At 28.5% G+C, this 19,562-nt stretch overlaps 1 protein-coding gene across 2 annotated transcripts in view; it reads right to left on the bottom strand.

Annotated features, from left to right (window-relative positions):
* Positions 1–19,562, bottom strand: part of LOC101237879 (uncharacterized) — a 69,853-nt gene that overhangs the window by 24,093 nt on the left and 26,198 nt on the right. For both annotated transcript variants that reach the window (XM_065812267.1, XM_065812268.1), the window contains 7 exons: positions 16,826–16,997; positions 7,431–7,551; positions 6,713–6,783; positions 6,521–6,638; positions 2,927–3,030; positions 2,146–2,245; positions 1,916–2,069 (listed from right to left, as the gene is read on the bottom strand). In XM_065812267.1, the coding sequence (XP_065668339.1) occupies positions 1,916–2,069; positions 2,146–2,245; positions 2,927–3,030; positions 6,521–6,638; positions 6,713–6,783; positions 7,431–7,551; positions 16,826–16,997 (840 nt within the window). The remainder of the gene's footprint in view (positions 1–1,915; positions 2,070–2,145; positions 2,246–2,926; positions 3,031–6,520; positions 6,639–6,712; positions 6,784–7,430; positions 7,552–16,825; positions 16,998–19,562) is intronic.

The raw sequence follows: 19,562 nt of genomic DNA on the forward strand, positions 1-19,562 counted from the left end.
GAAATTTATCTTATTTTTCTGACTATTACTTTTTTTTTAAATAAAAATCAAAAACTAGTATTTCGGACCCGTAAAATACAGGTCTGGGTAAGAGTGAGTTTATTCGGACCCGTAAAATACAGGTCTGGGTCTGAGTTTATTCCCGACATTTCTATACTTATTCTTTACTTTAATATTTTTTAGCTGAAGAAAAGCTATAATGGCAGACAAATAAATTTTTTAAAGTTATGAATAAAAAAGTAATTTATAACATAACTTTAAAAAATTTTAAATGCTTTGGTAGTTCTTGCCCGAACCGCTATTTAGTGGTAGAAAATAAAAATCTGTCAAATCTTTGTTTTGAATTAATAATTAATGTTCAATACTTTATAACTTCTTATAGTAAAATTGTACACTTCTATAAAAAAATAGGCACAGACTTGAAAATTTTTTTTTTTTTATTAAGTTTCTATTAAGTTTTTATAAAATTTTTTTCCAGACCATCCACAGCTTATTAGGAACTTTGCCCCGTTATTTAATTTTGAAGAAAATTAGTTTCAATGTACACTTGACTAATCATCCAAGCTCATTAATAACTCAAGTATCTCTATCGTGATGCCGTGATATCGCATGCACACAAAAATTTCTACCCCTGTTTTGATGTTTATTGCAATTTTAAGTTTTTAAAAAACTTTCTCCCTTTTGTTTGCTATAGTATACTATACCTTTACTATTTTATATGAGGTATAGTATACTATACCTCTATATATCATCAATAGAACTTTAAAAATGTTTTACTTTGTATTTTAGAAAATTGGAAAAAATAAAAAATTAATGTGCAAGCGAAAAGATTTGAACCCTCATGTTGTACTTTGGAAGCGCAGCAAGTTAATCACTTTAGATACTAAGACACATTAAACTGCCAAATATAATTGACAGTTTAGTGTGTCTAAAAAATGTAAAAGAGCAAGGATTTGAACCATGCCATTTCACTTCAGAATGCTGCGACCTAACCAGTTCAGCCAAAAGGTGTATTATCAATGAAAGTTTTAAAACTATTTAATAAACGAAAGATTTTAAAAAATGACAAATAAACTCTATAAATCAAAAATAAGGAAACGTTGCCGCAATTCAATTTTAAAGTAAAAGTAAATCTTTTAAAATTTTAAATTAAAAATTCGAAATTTTAAAAACTGTAAAACTTGATATATGTTTAAACATTACATAAATTGGAGTTTACATAAGTTAGATACTTGCATAAACTTTTGTTCACATTTTCTGATACAAAATGTGTTGCAACTCATTCTTGGCATTAACTCAGGTGTAATGGCTGCCATTATTTTTGTGTCAAACACTCATGAATGAGTAATGGCAGCAGCATTAAATTCAACATTAAAATATTATAGGATATCAGAAAGAAAAAAAAATCAGGAAAATAGTCTGAAATATTTCTGACTATTTTTGTTTAAATGACCATGCCAGGAATAATCCTCATTATATTGTAAGACATGAAAAAAATTCAAGTAACAAAAATAAATTCAAAAAAGATTTTAAAAATGAACAATATGAACTATACCAATTATTAACTTTAATAAATTATAAAGTTATTTATGATTTTTTGAAGTATCTATTGCAGTTTTATAAATAATTATTAACTATAATGGCTTCCAATACATTTATTATACTTGTAAACAAAGACAATGTAACTTTTTAACACAGACCATGACAACTAAAATCTGGTGTAATATTTTACTAAATTTATATATACACACACATATCTTAAAAATAGTAAAATTAAAATGCATAACATAAATACAAAACTTTTTTGTAATTCTGTGAGTTAAACTTAATATAAATATAGATATAACTTGTACATATACAGCTGTATATTTTTATTTATTTATTGAATATATTTTTATTATAACTATTAACTTACACCATCCAAGCATTATGTAAAAGGCATACAAATTTCTTTCTTTTCTGAAGAATTTATCAAAAGCACCAGTAAACTGTGCCACTTTTAGCAGGTGCCACATAAAAAATGCCACTCCAAAGTAATACAGTAAAAATCCCAATATTGAGCAAGATGTCTTAAACAAAAAATAAATGTAAATCATTTGGTAACAAAACTAATGCATAAAACATCAATATTGAAAGTAAACATACTTTTTGTAATTCCATTTTCATTCCTGAAATTAAAATTCCACAAAAAACTCCTAATGCCAAAATCTGGTTCATATTTAGCCATTCAGGTATGTTCATATAACTAAAAACAACACGTAATTTTTCATTTTGTGGGTAAAAATAAGTATCAAAAACAAAAACTTTTATTTTTTATAATTATTAAACTTATTTTATTGTTTTTATTTGACTTATTTTTTTTTTTAATTTAACTTATTTTTTTAAATAGAATTTTTTCCAGCAGGAAATTTTTTTCCACAAAGAAATTCCAAAAACATCTTTTCTATATTCTAACCTGCACACCAAATACAAAACATTTAAAAAATAATAAAAATTAGCACAATGAATCTATTTCAGGTAGATATACACAAACTCAGGTAGAGGTTGATGTATATCAATCTGAGATATACATCAACCTCTACCTTTGATGAGTACATTAACCTAAAACTTAAGCAGAATGAAAACTAGCCTGTTTAAAACTATTAGGTGAATTGGATACCAATCTAATTTATTAAGTTTTACAGAATGCAAGTTTTTTTATTACAAAAAAACTTGCATTCTGTAAAAGCCCTGCAAAAGGTTTAGTATTTAAATTACTTTAAATACAAATAATTTAAATACAAAAACTTTTTTTTACTTATAGAAATTTAAATACAAAATCTTGTGCAAGTAACTTATAAAAAAAAAAAATTTTTGATTACAAATTTAAATTCATAAATTTTTTCCTTTTCAAAATATACTTAAACTATGGTAACGCAAAAACTACCTTGTAGCAAGTTTTAAAAATGTAATAAAAAGCCACACAATTGCAAATACCAGAGCAAAATACCAGCTTCTCGTCAAATCAAAAGCATCAGGGATAACTGGAGGCTAAAAAGTATTTTGAAACTCTCTATAAAAAGTAAAATTGAAAATTAACAAGAACCATTTTAAAGTAACAAGAGTTGAAGTTGATCTTTTGTTAAAACTGTAAGTATTTAAAAAAATAAATCAGAATTTTGACAGGTACCTAAACAAACCATTTCTAATTTATTTAAAAATATTTTGGAAGAATCAGTCCATATTATTTATTAGTTTTAAAAGATATCTGCACTTGTGAGAAGTAGATGACAATCATTAATATAAAATGCATTGATGAAAAATTTAAAATTTTTACTTGATAAATTTAAAACCCCACACATAAATAAACATGGCCACAAATACAAATAACAAAAAACTTTATTGCATTACCATTGATATTGGCAATGTCAATGAGAAAGTTAAAAACAACATATCTAAAACGCCTCTTAACCTTAGATAATGGTATTATCAAAAATACCAGCTAACAAGGCAATCAGCAAAGTTCAATACCAGTATAATGCCTCTCAGGATAAATATTATAGGGCAAAAGTAGTAGTATAAATTGCAATATTCAAATAAAGTTTTGGATTTGAGTTTCAAATTAAAATCTATAACTATTATTCTTGCGTTTTAAATACCCTCCTTTCTTTTCAAAATTTTATAGCAGAAAATAGTTTCAAACAATTGAACAACACAATGAGCAGTATTGAAAATGGTAGCTAAATGAAATTTATTGAAACTAAATCAAACAACGTTGACTAAATTAATTCATTCCAACCTTAGGAACAAAAATCTTAAATGTTGAGAAAAGGTCAATAAGGTACAATTAGCCACAACAAAGGCAATGGACCACCTTTTGATACAATATTAAAAAAATAACAAACTTGCAACTGTAAATAAAAAAGGGAGAAGCAACGACAAACTTTCTTGTATCTGGTATCTTGAATCAAATTTGAAATGATAAACTCAAAGTTTAGGAATGCAATAAAGTCAAGTCCATGGCAGTAAGTAAAAGATGGGAATAAGCAAAATCATATCATCATTGTTTGAGTAATAACTATTTTGGCAATGAATGCAAATAATCAAGCAAATGTAGAACAGATGGTTGTCAAGAAAATCATAACAGACTGCTATATTTAAAGAAATAAACAAAAGAAAAAGAAAAAAAAAAACTCTTTTCACCAAATTTTCAAACCAAGATAAAAACTTTATGTAAACAATTTTACTGGACTACAAAACACTTAACTCACCAAAAATAGAAGTTAAGGGGTGCACTAGAAATTCAATAGCCTAACTCATTCCACCAGGATGACAATGCATTGAGACTTTCGGACATACTAAAAACTATATACTTGTCACACCAGAACGCAAACACAAACAATTTTAAAGTTAAAAAATTTATATAAAATGCTCAAAATATCTCATTTAACATGAAAATGTTGAAGACAAAATGGCAGTTTAATCAAACACAAAATTCAATTAAATATGGCAACTGGTGCTGCCAAATAGACATTCCTTAGAAAGAGGATCCAAATTTATTATTAAGTAACTATGAAATGGCAAAAAATGTTGATAGATGGCAGTTGATCAAAAAGTACTAAAAACCAACTTAAAAGACAATACAGAATTTTTTTAAAAAGGATTATATCAAGAAAAGTAATCACAAATGAATACAAAAACCAATAGATTTTTTAACACCCCACTCTTGCATATTTTTTTAAAATGCTACTCCGAAGTTTCAAAGCATTTTGCTAAATGATGTCATGTTTCAAATCCAAAAATGCTACATTTATAGATCATTTTATCACAGTTCTGAACACACAAAGTTGGTTTGCTGGGTGACATTACAGAGATGTACTTGCAGATTGAGTCAAACCCAAAATATCACAGATACCCAAGATAGGGTATAATGTAAAACATACTGGAACACAGATTTTTTTAGGAGAGATCTAAAAGAAAAGAAAAATCTTAAATAACTTGATTAATGTTACCTTTTCAATCAATTCTAACTCTTTTCAAGCACAGTTTGTAATATCAAAAATGCAGAAATTATTTTATATCTTCTGCATAAAATGCAGAAGAAATTTTCACTTGCTGCAAAAACATTTGATAATTTACATATATAGATAATAGTATTGATTCAGTTGAAACTAAAAAATACAAAAACAAAAAACACAATAAGACTTAATAACTAACTTGTATAACTGTGGTAAATGACAAGTAATTGGGTTTCTAATTTAAAAAAAGTGACATTCCTATTATAATATATCAATAGAAGCTAGAGCAGCAAAAAGAAATATAAGCAAAGAAATCTTTCAACAGTTAAAACAGTATCTTGGGAAGCAGCCAAAGATATGTTGACATTTAATTGCACTCTACCATCAAAACCAATTATTACCTTTAATCATGGATTGTTAACTAAACATGGAATGATAAAGTTTAATGGAGTGACACAAATTATAAGTAAAACAAAAAAAAATTTCATTTCACTAAATTCATAACAATGAACTAAATAGCAAAGTGATCCAAACACATTTTGTGTAGTTTACTACACAAAAATGTTTGTGGAATAAGAAGAGCAAGATTTTCTTTGAACCCATAAAATTTGTTATTATTTTGTATTTTCTATGAATCTCTTAACTTTGTTATCATTTTGCATTTCCTTTGAATCCATACATTTTGTTATCATTTGTATTTTGTTTGAATTCTTACACTTTGTTATCATTTTGTATTTTCTTCGAATCCTTACACTTTGTTATCATTTTGTATTTTCTTTGAATCCCTACACTTTGTTATCATTTGTATTTTGTTTGAATTCTTACACTTTGTTATCATTTTGTATTTTCTTTGAATCCTTACACTTTGTTATCATTTTGTATTTTCTTTGAATCCCTACACTTTGTTATCATTTTGTATTTTCTTTGAATCCCTACACTTTCTTATCATTTTGTATTTTCTTTGAATCCCTACACTTTGTTATTACTTTGTATTTTCTTTGAATCCTTACACTTTGTTATTATTTTGTATTTTTTTGAATCCCTACACTTTGTTATTACTTTGTTATTATCTTTTATTAAATTTTCTCAACTGTATGACAATATTTTAAATTTCTTGTGGAGGCATGGAAGATTAAAAACCCCAGCAAAATGGGGTGTGTTTAATTTGCTGGATACATTGCTCACAAAACTGAAATTGATATTGGTAAAGATTTTAAGGCCTGTTGTATAGATAGCCTTGATTATAATGTATAAACAATATCCTGGACCTGGCTTTTAACTCCTGCTAATTTTGTTATTTAGCCAGGATCAGGATTGTAAAAACTCCATAACCTTGGTCACTTACTATCAGTTTATATACACCATAACATGCAAGTACATGCCATATGACATTTAGTCGTGCTACTAAAAATCTCTGAAATAAATAAAATTGAAAATATTTTTTTAAAGAGGGAACTTTATAAAGTCATCAACTTCACCCTTTGTTACTTTTAATTATTAACAACTAAATATATAAAACATACTGGAACTGCAGCAGCAACAACAAATACTCCAGGTTTATCAAAGCTGCATATAGTTTTTTCTATATTTGTGCTAATAAGGTGTGCATTTTTCCTTGTCCAAGATCCAAAAGGTGTATTTCTAAAAAAAAATTGAAAATCAATGTTTAATAAAAGTTTTGCTTTTCATAACATTCGAAAAAAATTACAACCTACATAATATTTGATTCCCAAACAAGGCAATATTTTGGTGCATTGTACACAAGATCATTATATAGCGTTACATCCTAAATAAATAAGATTTATAATTTTCAAATAAAAATAATACTAAACATAATATAACTACTATTAATAAATAATATATTAAAATAGTATAATTGATATGCAGAATGTTTAACTACAAAATAAAATATTACTTTGATGCATTGTATTTAAAAAAAAAAAGTGCATAATATTGTTATTAAACAGTTCTAACTGAATCTTTTGTGCACTGGTTATTATTTAACATCCTCTACAATAACTTTTAAATGGTAAAACCATAAATAATTATACTATAAATTTTTAAAATAACTATTTAGGATATAAAATTATAAATACTAGAGATTCTAACTAACGCTAATTAACATTAACTAACATTAACTTGATATCTTAAGTTTAATAACATTTATGTGTATTATTTTAAATGTCTTTTTTAAAAAAAAAACATTTTTGTATTTTATTTATGCTTTGAAATAATACTTTGATATTTTTTATTATTTTACATACATAACACAAATAACAACAAAAAATAAATAAAATAAATGAAATGTAACATAATGAAAGGGTAAAACAAAAAAAAAGCAAAAAAAAAAATAATTAGCAAGAAAAAATTAGCACATCACTGCCGTATGTCAAATAATAACTAAAAACAAATTTAAGACATCATTAAACTTACTATCACATGGTCAAATACAACTTCTACAGGACCAGCAAGATAATCAATAGGAAATATGCGTGTTGATATGATTTTGCTAATGATATATGGTTTTACCTCAAAATAGCATGATGGATCTGCACTAAAGTTAAAATCATAGTTTAAACTTATATTGTTTTTATTTATCAAGTAAATAAACTTTTTTCAAAATTATCTTTTAATTATTTTCAGAAATTTGTTATTACAATGATTGATTAAAAAATAAGTAGAACATATTTTAAACGTTTTTGTTGAAGAATAATAATAATAATAGTCTCTTTTGATATCATACCAGATACCAGATATGGCATTTGGAGCAACAAAGTTGTAAAAATTCAAATCAAATAACTTTAACTCATTACAAAAAAAATTAAAATAGAAAAGAAATATCCAACATTTTAAAGGATTTTTAAATATTTAAATAAACTATACAAATGCCACTTTGTTAAACAAAGAAAAATTGTTGGAGTTGGATCTGACAAGTCAAGATAATTTTCCACTTTTAATATTTATCACAGGAACTTGGTTCTCTCACAAATCTATAAGAAAACTAAGTATCATGTTTACCAATATAATAGGTTAGGACGTAGTGGTGGAGTAGCTATTTATATTGAAATCTAGATGAAAATGAAATCATGAAAAAGTTTATAACAACTTCTGAGTACTGCATAAACATTCCATTTTGCTATTTTATGACCTGCTTGAAATGCACCATGTACAACATATAGGCCACATGATCCGATTTCAAGAATGGATGTTTCAAACTTTTTATCAAAAATTATTATTGAGAATATCAAAAAACTTCCAATTCGCATTTAGTCCATCCATAAAAAATTGTAAAATTTTGGCTTGAAGATTTTATTCAAAACACTTGTAAAACCTCTGTACAAATCATTTGCAGATGCATGACTAAGAAACACTGATGAAAAGTATCTTGTAGTCACATGGTTGCAAATAACATCCCAATAACGAATGCAAATATCCACTTGATCTTTTTAAACAACTTTGTTTAAAGACTCATCAAAACATACAACTATGTTTGTAGAGCTTAACACCACCTTTAAAACTAGATCATGGAAATATGGGGCATTAACTATTTTAGTTTTCCTAACAGACATTTTTTTAACTATAAAACTGTCAGGAAACATAGATCAAAACAGTTGTCCTATATTCAAACATGATCTGTAAGAGAATTGCTGCTGTGCAACATATAGTGCCTTAAGTATTAGTATTATTATTATATAGCCTTAAGGATATTTTTAGAACATGTTACATCATTTTGAGCCATAAATAAAGAGAAAGGTGATACTATTGTCCTAGAAGAATTTGTTGAAACAATTGGCATTAGTTGAGAAGATTCCGCCACACAGAAAGCTAATAACAATGATTCAGAAGATATAAAAGTTGATGTTGATGAAATAGTTGCTAGTGATACTGGATTTTTTAGGGACCTACTAGTAAAATAATCAAATACTGTTGGTTTGCTTTTTAAAGATATATTTTTTAAATGCTTTGCACTTTTTTCATGATTTCAAGTAATATGGGTATAGACTGCCGCTATACCCATTTTACTTGGGGAAAATGTCTTTCTGTATACACTACACATACCCTTTGTTTTATCATAAGCTCTCTTAGGCCAACCCCACAATAGATGACATTCAACATTGATCCAGTCATTATCAAAGCGAGTTATTTTGAACATTTCTATTATTTATATAATATTTACCTGGAAAAAATTAACATTGTATTAACATAGTTAAATAAAATCATATGTTTAAATAGATTTATTTATTTCAAAGATATGCAACAAACTTTAGCTTATCAGTTTTTATTTTCCATTCAATTTTATGAATGGCAAAATGAATACAAATTTTTCATTTGATTAATAGTTGTGTGGGAGTTTGTAAAAAACATTTTAAAAAAATTAAAAATTTTGAAAAATATTTTTTCTCCTGACTTTTGAAAAAAAAACCCTGAAAATCCCTGACTTTTCCCTGATCGGAAACAATTCCCCTGACTTTTCCCTGATTTCCAGTTGACTGGCAACCCTGAATTAGATATTGACAAAATTACTGAGTTGTAATCACAAAACCTTTTTTAAATATAAACAAAAAACCTTATGAGTTAAGTAAAACTTACTGTGAACGCCATCAGGGCATCCAAATTTCAAAAAATTAAAAACCAAAAAACCAAGTTTGTAAATCCTGCACTTAATCAAACAAAGTACTAAGTATGCACTAATTTTTAGAAGAATCAGAGGTGATCTCAAACAAATAGTTAAATTTGATAACAGTTTTGATAAAATACATTGGCACACAGAATCATAATGTTTATCAGCATGAGGAGGACACAGGGTACTTTGTTACAGATATTTTTGTTAGAGAACTAATAAAAAACTGAGACCAAAGATATAGTTTCTTTAACAACAGAATTGCAAACAAACGGAACTTGTTACAAGATGGAATAGAAGGTTTAACATTGGAATTGTGATTTTATGAGTTACCATTTATGACTTTCTCAACTTTGATGCCTAATATTTATATTGAAGAGGTTTAAAAAAACACTTTTGTCTTTAGTGCAATCACTTCCTTTTGTGCCATCACTTCACTTTTGCCTTTTGTGCAAACACTATGCAATCATAATCACTCAAAAATAAATATCTATTTTGACTAGATTTAGCAAGATTGCATTACGCAAAAAAAAAAAAAAAAGGTTATTGAATAGAGTAAATCAAATGCATTTTTTATTGAGAAAGTTTCAATCAAATAAATTGCTCTCAACTGCATTGACAGATACTGTTTGTAATATACTGTGACATTACACTGTATGTAATTTACAATGACATGTAATTGACTGTGTGCTGTGTGCAAAGGAATATTATGGATAAGTGGTAAAACTATTTGAACAGCAACATTTCAACTGGAAATTTACAGAAGAAAAAATTAACATTAATGTTGTGCAAATATTCATGTCATAAATGAAATTTTCATGGATTTTTTCAAGATGCAAAAGAAATTATCTCACTCATAAATTTATAGATTATAATTAAACTTATTTAAGTTTTGTAATTTTTTTATTTATTTTTGTTCTCAAACTAATTGCTTTCTTAATATAAATAATATCTTTCTTATATAACTGATTATTTAAAATTTCCTATTTTGAATACAAATTTTAACCAAAAAATGAAAATGTCTCTGTGTATAATCCACTAAAACATTGTTTATTAAAAACAACAAAATATTTTAGTTATCCATTTTTATTCAAGATTGAGCTTGACTTTTTATTATTCATGATTATTATTCAAGATTAGTCTAAGATTATTATTCAAAAAGTTTGCATAATCAGATTTTTATAAAATCAAGAATAAGATTTCTTAAAAATCTCATCTAAAGAATTTCTTTTTGATAGAAAATTTGTCATCAGGAATAAAGTAACACTTATTGTATGTACAAGTAAAAGGATATACTTATCTAATGGTGAAGCTGTTTCTATTATACTGTTCTGTTTTCTGGCTTTGTGAAATACACTTGGGATGCACTTAGTTATTTGTTATTACCAAAGATACTTTTACACCAGACAACTCATTAAACAAAACTCTTTTTGAAAAAATTAGTAATGCTACAAGAATGAGTTACAATTACTTTTGGAATAGACATGAGGCATGGCAATCATTTTATACAAATTTGTTTTTCCATTCTTAAAAATCTCTCACACTTGATTTGTTAATATGCTTAAGAATTTCATTTTATTGATGGTATCAGAGTAATCAGCAAGTTCTGGGTTGAAAAGTTCTGGATTGATTTATTAATTAATTTTATAACATGGGTCAAAAGTAATAACAGAATAAATAAAAAAAATGAAAAAATGTCTGTGACATTACTTTCTTCATAATGCAATTACAGAAAATTTGCAAGTTTTTTTACTAATATTATTCCATACTTTCTCATTAACTAATATTTTTGAGGACACTTTTTTCATATTGAGTGGATATTTAGTTGCATACTTGTCACTTAGCATGAAAAAAAGAAAGAAAGAAAGGTAGTAAGGTAAAAGAAGAAAAATTGATCTGCTATGGTTTAATTTACATGGATTAATCACTCTAACTTACAAATTAGTTAATTTTGTTTATTCAAGTTTGTAGCTTATTTTAATAGATAGACCAGTAATTTTTAAATTCTTAGAGACAATTGCAATGCATATGTTTTAACAACTTGATGTTCTATTAACTGCTGGTTTTGGTAAACAACTTTGCATGATTATCATAATTTCTTTAACACCTTTCTACAATATCCCACATACACATTCACAAATACATTTTAAAATTTTTTAATGATTATATACATAAAGTGAATATATTCAATGACTTGGTCTATTTAGAGTCTTACACAAGATTTACATCATATTTAGTTAGTTTGCTGCTAGAAAACATACATCAATATAAAATATAAAAATTATTAAATACAACAAGATTAAAATCATAGAAAATAAACAAAGGTAACTTTTTATATGTAGAAGCCTCCAGCAAAATTCAGCAGACTTATTCTCTTTGTTAAACTAATTTGAAATCTAGCATGGAATTACAGAGAAAAAAAAGGTTGCTCAAAAATGTTATTTCCTGGTTTTTGATTTTATATAAAGATTACTTTCAGAAATCTCTACAAATATTAACATCCAAGAAAGCTTTAGCCATTTTAGTATTTTTTTTTTTAAACTTTTAAAACCCAGGATATTGTTTTTTTACTCTGTTTTTACCAAGTGCATAATAAAAAATGGTGCAAATAGAACAGAAAAGACAAGTTTTTTATTAGGAAAAAAAATTCTTCCACAAAAAAATTTATAAAATAAAAATTGTTTCCTACCATGTCTGAAATAATTTAATAACTGTTACAAAATTAAACTTTTTTTGCTTTTGCTTTATTTGCAAAGTTCCTCATTTCAATACAATCTGAACAAGTTGAAGATCAAATAATACTGGTTCTTTCCCATTAGAAAGATCACTAGTAGCAGCAAAAATATTTTTATGCAGCAAAGGATTTTTTAGGCTTTTGGCTCAGTTAAAATATGCAGGCGGTATTGGCAGCCAAATGGTTGAGGAAAAGTACATTTAAATTTATAAACTGTTTATTAGCCAAGTTTCCTGTGCAACAGGTATTGTCACTTCTGATGTTTATTTTGGCAACAAGAGATTACAAACTCTTTACAGTTATTTAAAATTATAGAGTTTTGGTATACTAAATGATAATTAAAAAAGTGAAAAAGCTCAAATACTTTTTTTTATGCCGTTGTTGTACTGGTTGAAGAGTCTCAAAAGCATGACATTTAACCAGCAAAAATTCCTTCCAAGTCTACAACTAAACTTTTAAGTACTTACAACTTAAGTCTGAATTTTACTGGTTTTTGGGCTAATGTCTTAAGTATCTATGCTGTATCAATAGTATCTCTGCTGTATCAATAGTATCTCTGCTATAAAATTCTGGATTCAGAAAGGCATGAAAACTTATATTTCCGCTGATTGGTTTCAAGTCAAGCCTTGCACTGGTTGCCATGGTTTTCTTATTCTTGCGCAGCTGCTATTTCTAATTCTAATGATTTCTTTCACCTTTTACACAAGTAAAAGAAAAAACTCTTTCTCGATCAAACAACTTTTTATCATGGCAAGAAATTGTTGCAAAGGTTTATTGTCTTAAACAATTTAACAAGTGGTTAATTTAGTCTTATTTTTTTTGCTTGCTAAAAAATGGCATTTGTGGATCTAATTTTTAAAAGCTTAGGAGATCTCTCTGACTCCACTAACTAATCAGCCTACTTACTATTATTAGCAATGTCTTTAATCAAAAAAACTATTATTTTTCATCTTGAGTCCAAGGGCAAAAGTAAGGACAATCGCTCTTGACATATTGATAGCTTTCAATTAAGTTTAGCATGCTGGTCTTTTTCACAAGCTACTTTCATATAGTGTATCTAGAAAAGATTTTTAAAATATTGAGTTATTCCTTTCTAGTAGTATTTTTTTTTATTGCTATTCATTATAAAATGTAGTATTGTAGTATTAAAATCCTCCTTAATGAACTTCATTTCCAATAACCTCTGGAATAATACACCATTCTTGGTCCCATATTATTTCTTACCTATATAGTTTAATATAATATAAGTCTTGCTTGTTAATCTTTAATATGATCTCTCTTCTGTGACAGCTTAGGACCCTCAGTGGTTAGTAAAATTTGAGCCAAACAAAATTCAGTTTTTTACCAATAATAATTATTACAAGATTGTTGATACTTCTATATTAAAAAGTGACAACACTTCATGGATTGTCTTTTAATACTGACCTCTATGGAAACCATATATAGAATATATCGCAAAGTTAGTATTTGCAAACTTTGTTTATTATGCTCATCATTTCCTTACTTCTAATTCCATTCTTTACCACAATAAATTGCTTATCTGTTCTTATGTGGAACACTGTTTTCATACTTAAACTGGTTCTTCTAATGATGTTCTTTTTCTTTAAGATAAGGTCCAAAACACATTTTAAATGTAGTAAGACCTGCTTTAGACCTGCTGCTGCTGAGCTTGAGCTTCTGTTGCATCTTTTGCTCCAAAAAAATGTTGTTTTTTTATTGTAACTGTTCCTTTATGATCAAAAAATTTAGTTCATCTTTTTTTTTTCTCAAATGCTTTAGAAATTTAAGTGTAATTTCAGTTTTAATTTTTTCCATCATAATCATCATGATTACTCTACTACACTACCAGACATTTTTTCACTTTTCACTTTATACAAGAGGTTTAGAACTAAAATAATGTTCTTTGGATGGCCCTGAAGACCAAATGCATAGCCAAATTTGTCAGGGTCGAACCATTTTTTGGTAAACTTGAGGTACCGGTTTTCCCACTTTTGTAATAAAACTAAGCAATGTTGCTAGGGTATATGAGTGTATAATTGACAAAAGAAAAACTAAACAGGATTGTAAGTCAGCCAGCAGAAGTCAGCCATCATTCTCTCATCGGCGCGCCTTGGTAGCGATGCTTAATAGTTGAAATTGCTTGGTGGAAACGTTCTCCATGCTCGTCTGTAATGTTTCTCTCAAAATGCTTGGGGAAAAAGTCCAAATGGCTATGCAAAAAGTGAATCTTTGGGGACATGTGCACATTCATTTCTTTGAAGGCTGATAACAGTTCTGAGATAATGTCTTTATAGCTGTCCGACCGGTGCTTGTCTGAATAAATGAGTGCAAAGAAGAAATTCTTTGATAGAATACAAGCATTATGTACTTGATTCCTAAAACTTTCAGATACTTACCCAGAAAGTTCTCCACACAAAGCCTTCCATGCTCTGAGCTCAATCGGGGACAAGGAATCAGTAAACTGTTGGCTTTACAAAAGTTTTTGAGTGTTTGGTCCAACAAATACTCCTTCCTTAACTTTTGCAAGTGACAGTTTTGGAAAGGTCTCCTTTATGATTTTCATTGGTTTGCCGTCAGAGTGTAATGCCTTAACAAAGTTCTTAAACAGGCCAAGCTTTATGTGCAATGGAGGTATAATAACTTTGTCAGACTGAACAAGTGGCTCATAGCGAATATTGTGAACACCAAGGGTCGCATTGCCTCGTGCTGGCCACTCATTCCTGATGTAATGCGCATGTTTAGCACGGCTATCCCACAAACATATGAAGCATGTGTATTTCACATAACATCCTTACATACCTGTCAGCAGACCTACAACTTTCAGATCCAAGCAAACTCTCCACAGAAATGTGTCATAATGAACAAGCTGCAAAATAAATTTCATAGTTTCATAAGATTCTTTTGCTGTAATTGAGTAAACAATCAGGATGGCTGGATCTCATTATGCGTTCTCATTATGCAAAAGGACCATCTTTACACTTCTTTTGCTGCCATCAGTGAAAAACCACCAGTCATTCTCCACTTGTGTATAGATACCCATCTTCATCAACAAACCAGGAATATCACAACAAAATACAAAGTTATTGTCTTTACTTCTCTTAAAAAATGGCACGTAAGCTGCGTCTCTTGTTTTATTTTTTATGCCAAACATGCATCCTGTTTGGACAGACCAAGTCTCTTAACAAACAAGTCCAGCTGTCTCTGGCTGATAGACTTCAGCTCGTCATTAGGCAGCCAATCATCATCATCTTTATCGCTCTTCTTCATGTTCAACACATCATCATCATCACTCAAAACAACATTGAGAAGATCAGAAGAAAATACAGGAGGCTCTTCTCCCTCATCATATGCTCTGGGTCTTATTGCTGATGGTAAGTCAAGGTAAATTATGCTGTTAGCTGTCCTTCTGGTAAACTGCGCCGTGTGTGTCAAACAAAAATTGCAATCAGTTACATGATCTTATTGGTCGCGCCACGACATAGGTGTGGAAAAAGACATTCTCTTCAATTTACCCTTAGACCACAGGGACAGGTTAGACAGACACTTAACACAGATCTTATGGGGGGAGAAAACCTTGTCCTCATCCCCTAGTTTCTTGAAATAAGCATAATACAGGGTCTTAACTCGAGGTGTAATGGAACGCTCATCTCCTTTAAACATACACCTCCCGCAAATGTAACAGAACTTGTTAGGATCGTTATAGCACTTTCGTCAGACATTCCAAATAATCTGAAATAGCAAAAACAGTTATAAAATAGTAAGAATCAAAACTGAAACTGAACATTTGCTCACATGAAGGCAATAGCTAGTTCTGGCCACGAGCCTTGGCTTGAAATTCTTAGATAAGTAGACAATGCCTCAAAAAAAGCAAGAGATGTTCAATAAAAATAAAAATAGTTATTTCGGGTAGATGTAAACTGTCCTGGCTATTATCTTTAATTTTTCTTAACAAGCCACAAACCCTTTCTTCATCTACTAGGTTGACATAGATGCAAACATGTGTTATATTGTTTCCTACCTAGGATGATAAACACTGGATCTTTTTGACTCTTCTTACAAGTTTTTGCCTCCTTAACTTTCTTGCTCTTAACCTTTTTTCTTTGATTTCTGTTAACTCTGAACTTAAATAGTGGTTGCTTGTAGACTTGTTGGAAGTAAATTCGTTTAAAAATAAAATATATACTTTATCTTGCCTTCTTGGCTTTAATTATATTATAGTAATTTTAATGTAACTTTAGTTAAAGTTTGTTAGTAATTATTCAGATTTAATTTTATTCATTTGTCTGATTTTAAGTATTTTATTTAAGTAGTTAAATTTAAAAAAAGGTCGTGTTTTATTGCATTTTTAAAAAAACATTTTTTAGAAAAAATCAAACATTTATTAGAGCCAACATTAATGAATCAACGAAATTAGAACAAGTTATAACCTTGGAAACTATTAAATACATAATAAAAATATTAATTCAAAAAAACCTTTTTAAGGGACAAGTTGTTGGATTATTTATTTTGAGTGTAAAATCAGCCAAAGCCATAAAACCTACTGTTGACTCAAATGTACTACCAACCAGTTGATCAAATTGATATTGATCAATGTTTAAATCTCCAACTTGATCAACAACAGTCGTAGATACGAAAAAGAAAGGATCTAAATAAAATATTTTAAAATTCATCAAACATGCATATACGTATGTATGTATGTATGTATGTATGTATGTATGTATGCATGCATGCATGCATGCATGCATGCATACATACATACTAGGGTTGGTCAATTTTAAAATATTTTTGAATTTAGGTTCGGCTGGCCAATTATCTTATGTCTTTGACTATATGATAATGAAAACTGATTCCCTTTTTTTTGCATTTAATGTAATCAGGTAATTTTCAGCGTGAAATTATTAGTTTTATCATAAATATATCGTTTACGCAAAGTTATGCAAAATGCTTTGCTACTACTCAATAAAATAAAGTCTAAACAGATTCCTTAGCTTTAGTTAATTTTTTTTATTGTTTTTTTTTGTTAATTTACCTCCTCAAGGCTGTGAAGGCCACTACAGACGAGGAGGCTACTTAATTGTGGTTATAACCCTCTCTCAAATCTATATCTCCGAAACACAAACCTTGACAAACAAGGCCGCTGCATGGAGAAACAAGTTGAGCGCGGTACTACCAGGGACATGGTGGGGCTCGAACTTGGAACCTCTCGCTTATGAAGCAAGCGCTCTACCACTACACAACTACCGCATATAGTTAGATCAATAATATATTAAGGTTACATTATAAATTACAATTTAATGGTATATTATTACATGTAATAGAACGTTAAAATATTGATAACAGCATTTTCAGCATATCTTTTTAAAATGAATTATTTACTCATATTAAAAAGTTAAAATACTGATTGCAAAATTTTCATCAGATTTTTTTTTGATTGGCACACAGGCATCAGCTCTCTACGAGCCTTGTACATTTTCTGTCTCGGATGTTCTTATTGTTTCATACATCAAATTTTTTCTGCACTGCAAATCTCCTATCTCCTTTATCTAAACAACAGAGCATTGTCTGAAGGATACATTCACTGTGTGCATTCCAGGCAGAGGATCAGATATGCGGTAATACAATATCCTTCACAAACTTGTTCTGTTTCTTTACCAAGACTAGTTGTTTAAGGATATGAAGTGGACCCTGTGTGTGAATGTGGATCCAGCTATGTTTAGCCTAAAATTGATTACTTTTCTTTAGCATAATTACAATTGTATTACAATTATTAAAGTAAATAATAGCATTTAAGTAAATTATTGTATTCAATCTTACTAAGTTTATCACCCTAATCTCAAACCAAACTGAATAAACACCTATGATGATCTCTGCTAACAATTTCAAGTTTTGTAGATCTTTGTTTTCTTAACCATGGTTGCAGCACCAGATTTGAAGTAGTCTATTTGCAAGATTCAACCATCTTGAATGATTGTATGGGCAATTTAAATCTCCTTTAAATCATCAGGGAAAACATGTGATGCTATTGCATTATATATTCTGTATAAATACTTCTGATCTGTAGACAATGAACCTACAAATTCCTTCTCCAGATGAATTAGCTCTACAACAAAATCAAGCTGAGGGATATATGTTGAAATAGGAAGGTTTGTTGCTATATTAACTAATTTTTCAATGTTTTCTGAGAATCTAATTTCAGATAGAGTTTTTCCATCTTAAGCTAACATTAAATGACTAAGTGGCAACTCGTTGGTATGCAGCGCACAAATAATTCAGATTAGTTTAAATCTTAGTTTCTTCTCTAAATATCGATTAACTCCACCCTTTCAGCAAATAATAATTTTTTATTTTCAGTAAAAAATATAAGAATATAAAAGTTTAAACCATTTAAAGAAATCAAAATAAAACCTGTGTTAAGGTTGGTTGAATCTCCACCAATTGCAACTAATTTGTTTTCAAAGCCATGTGAAAATATCTAATCATACAGTTATTCAGCAATATGTTCAGCAGGTGTTTGACCAGCTCTCTCCAATTATTTACAAAATGGAATAAATATTTTCTACCAGGCTCAGTACAGACACTATAATGATTGTCTTTGATCTCTCTTAAGGGTAAGATTTACCATTGCTACCATATACAACTTTTTTTGTAAGGTTCTTTCAATCATTGAACATTATACATTGTATGCCCTCTTCCTTAACTTGATTGTTATGTTTCTTTTTACTCCATTACTCTTTGCTTTAATCAGGTGTTCAAAACAGAGTTCAGAGCTAGGCTTTTATCAGGTGTTCAAAACAAAGTTCATGATATTTTAAAAAACCTGCATCCTTGGCTGCTTTTAATGTTGCAGTGCCTATTGATGCTCTGGTACTTTTACCAAATCTTAATGCTTACAAAGTAATGTGATTTACATTTAAGGTTAACAGCTGAAAAACTTTTTGTATGTCTGGTAAATAAACATTGTTTTTATAATCATTTTCAACATTGTCTGACTTCACATCATTTTGAGATAATACATCAGAATACTGTACAATCTCAATTCTAAATCTCTTTGATTTGTTTTGCTTTCTTTGATGAGATATTTTTTTTTTGTCTTGATACTTCTTTTTTATTAACTGAACCTTGGGAGTTACTAGAAAAAAATAATAGAGTTATCTTATTAGCAAGGAAACCATTGACTTAAAAGTTGAAGGTTGTATTGGTCAGGAAAACA

Source organism: Hydra vulgaris, chromosome 12 (assembly GCF_038396675.1).
Source record: "Hydra vulgaris chromosome 12, alternate assembly HydraT2T_AEP".
In the NCBI taxonomy this organism is placed as follows: Eukaryota; Metazoa; Cnidaria; class Hydrozoa; order Anthoathecata; family Hydridae; genus Hydra; species Hydra vulgaris.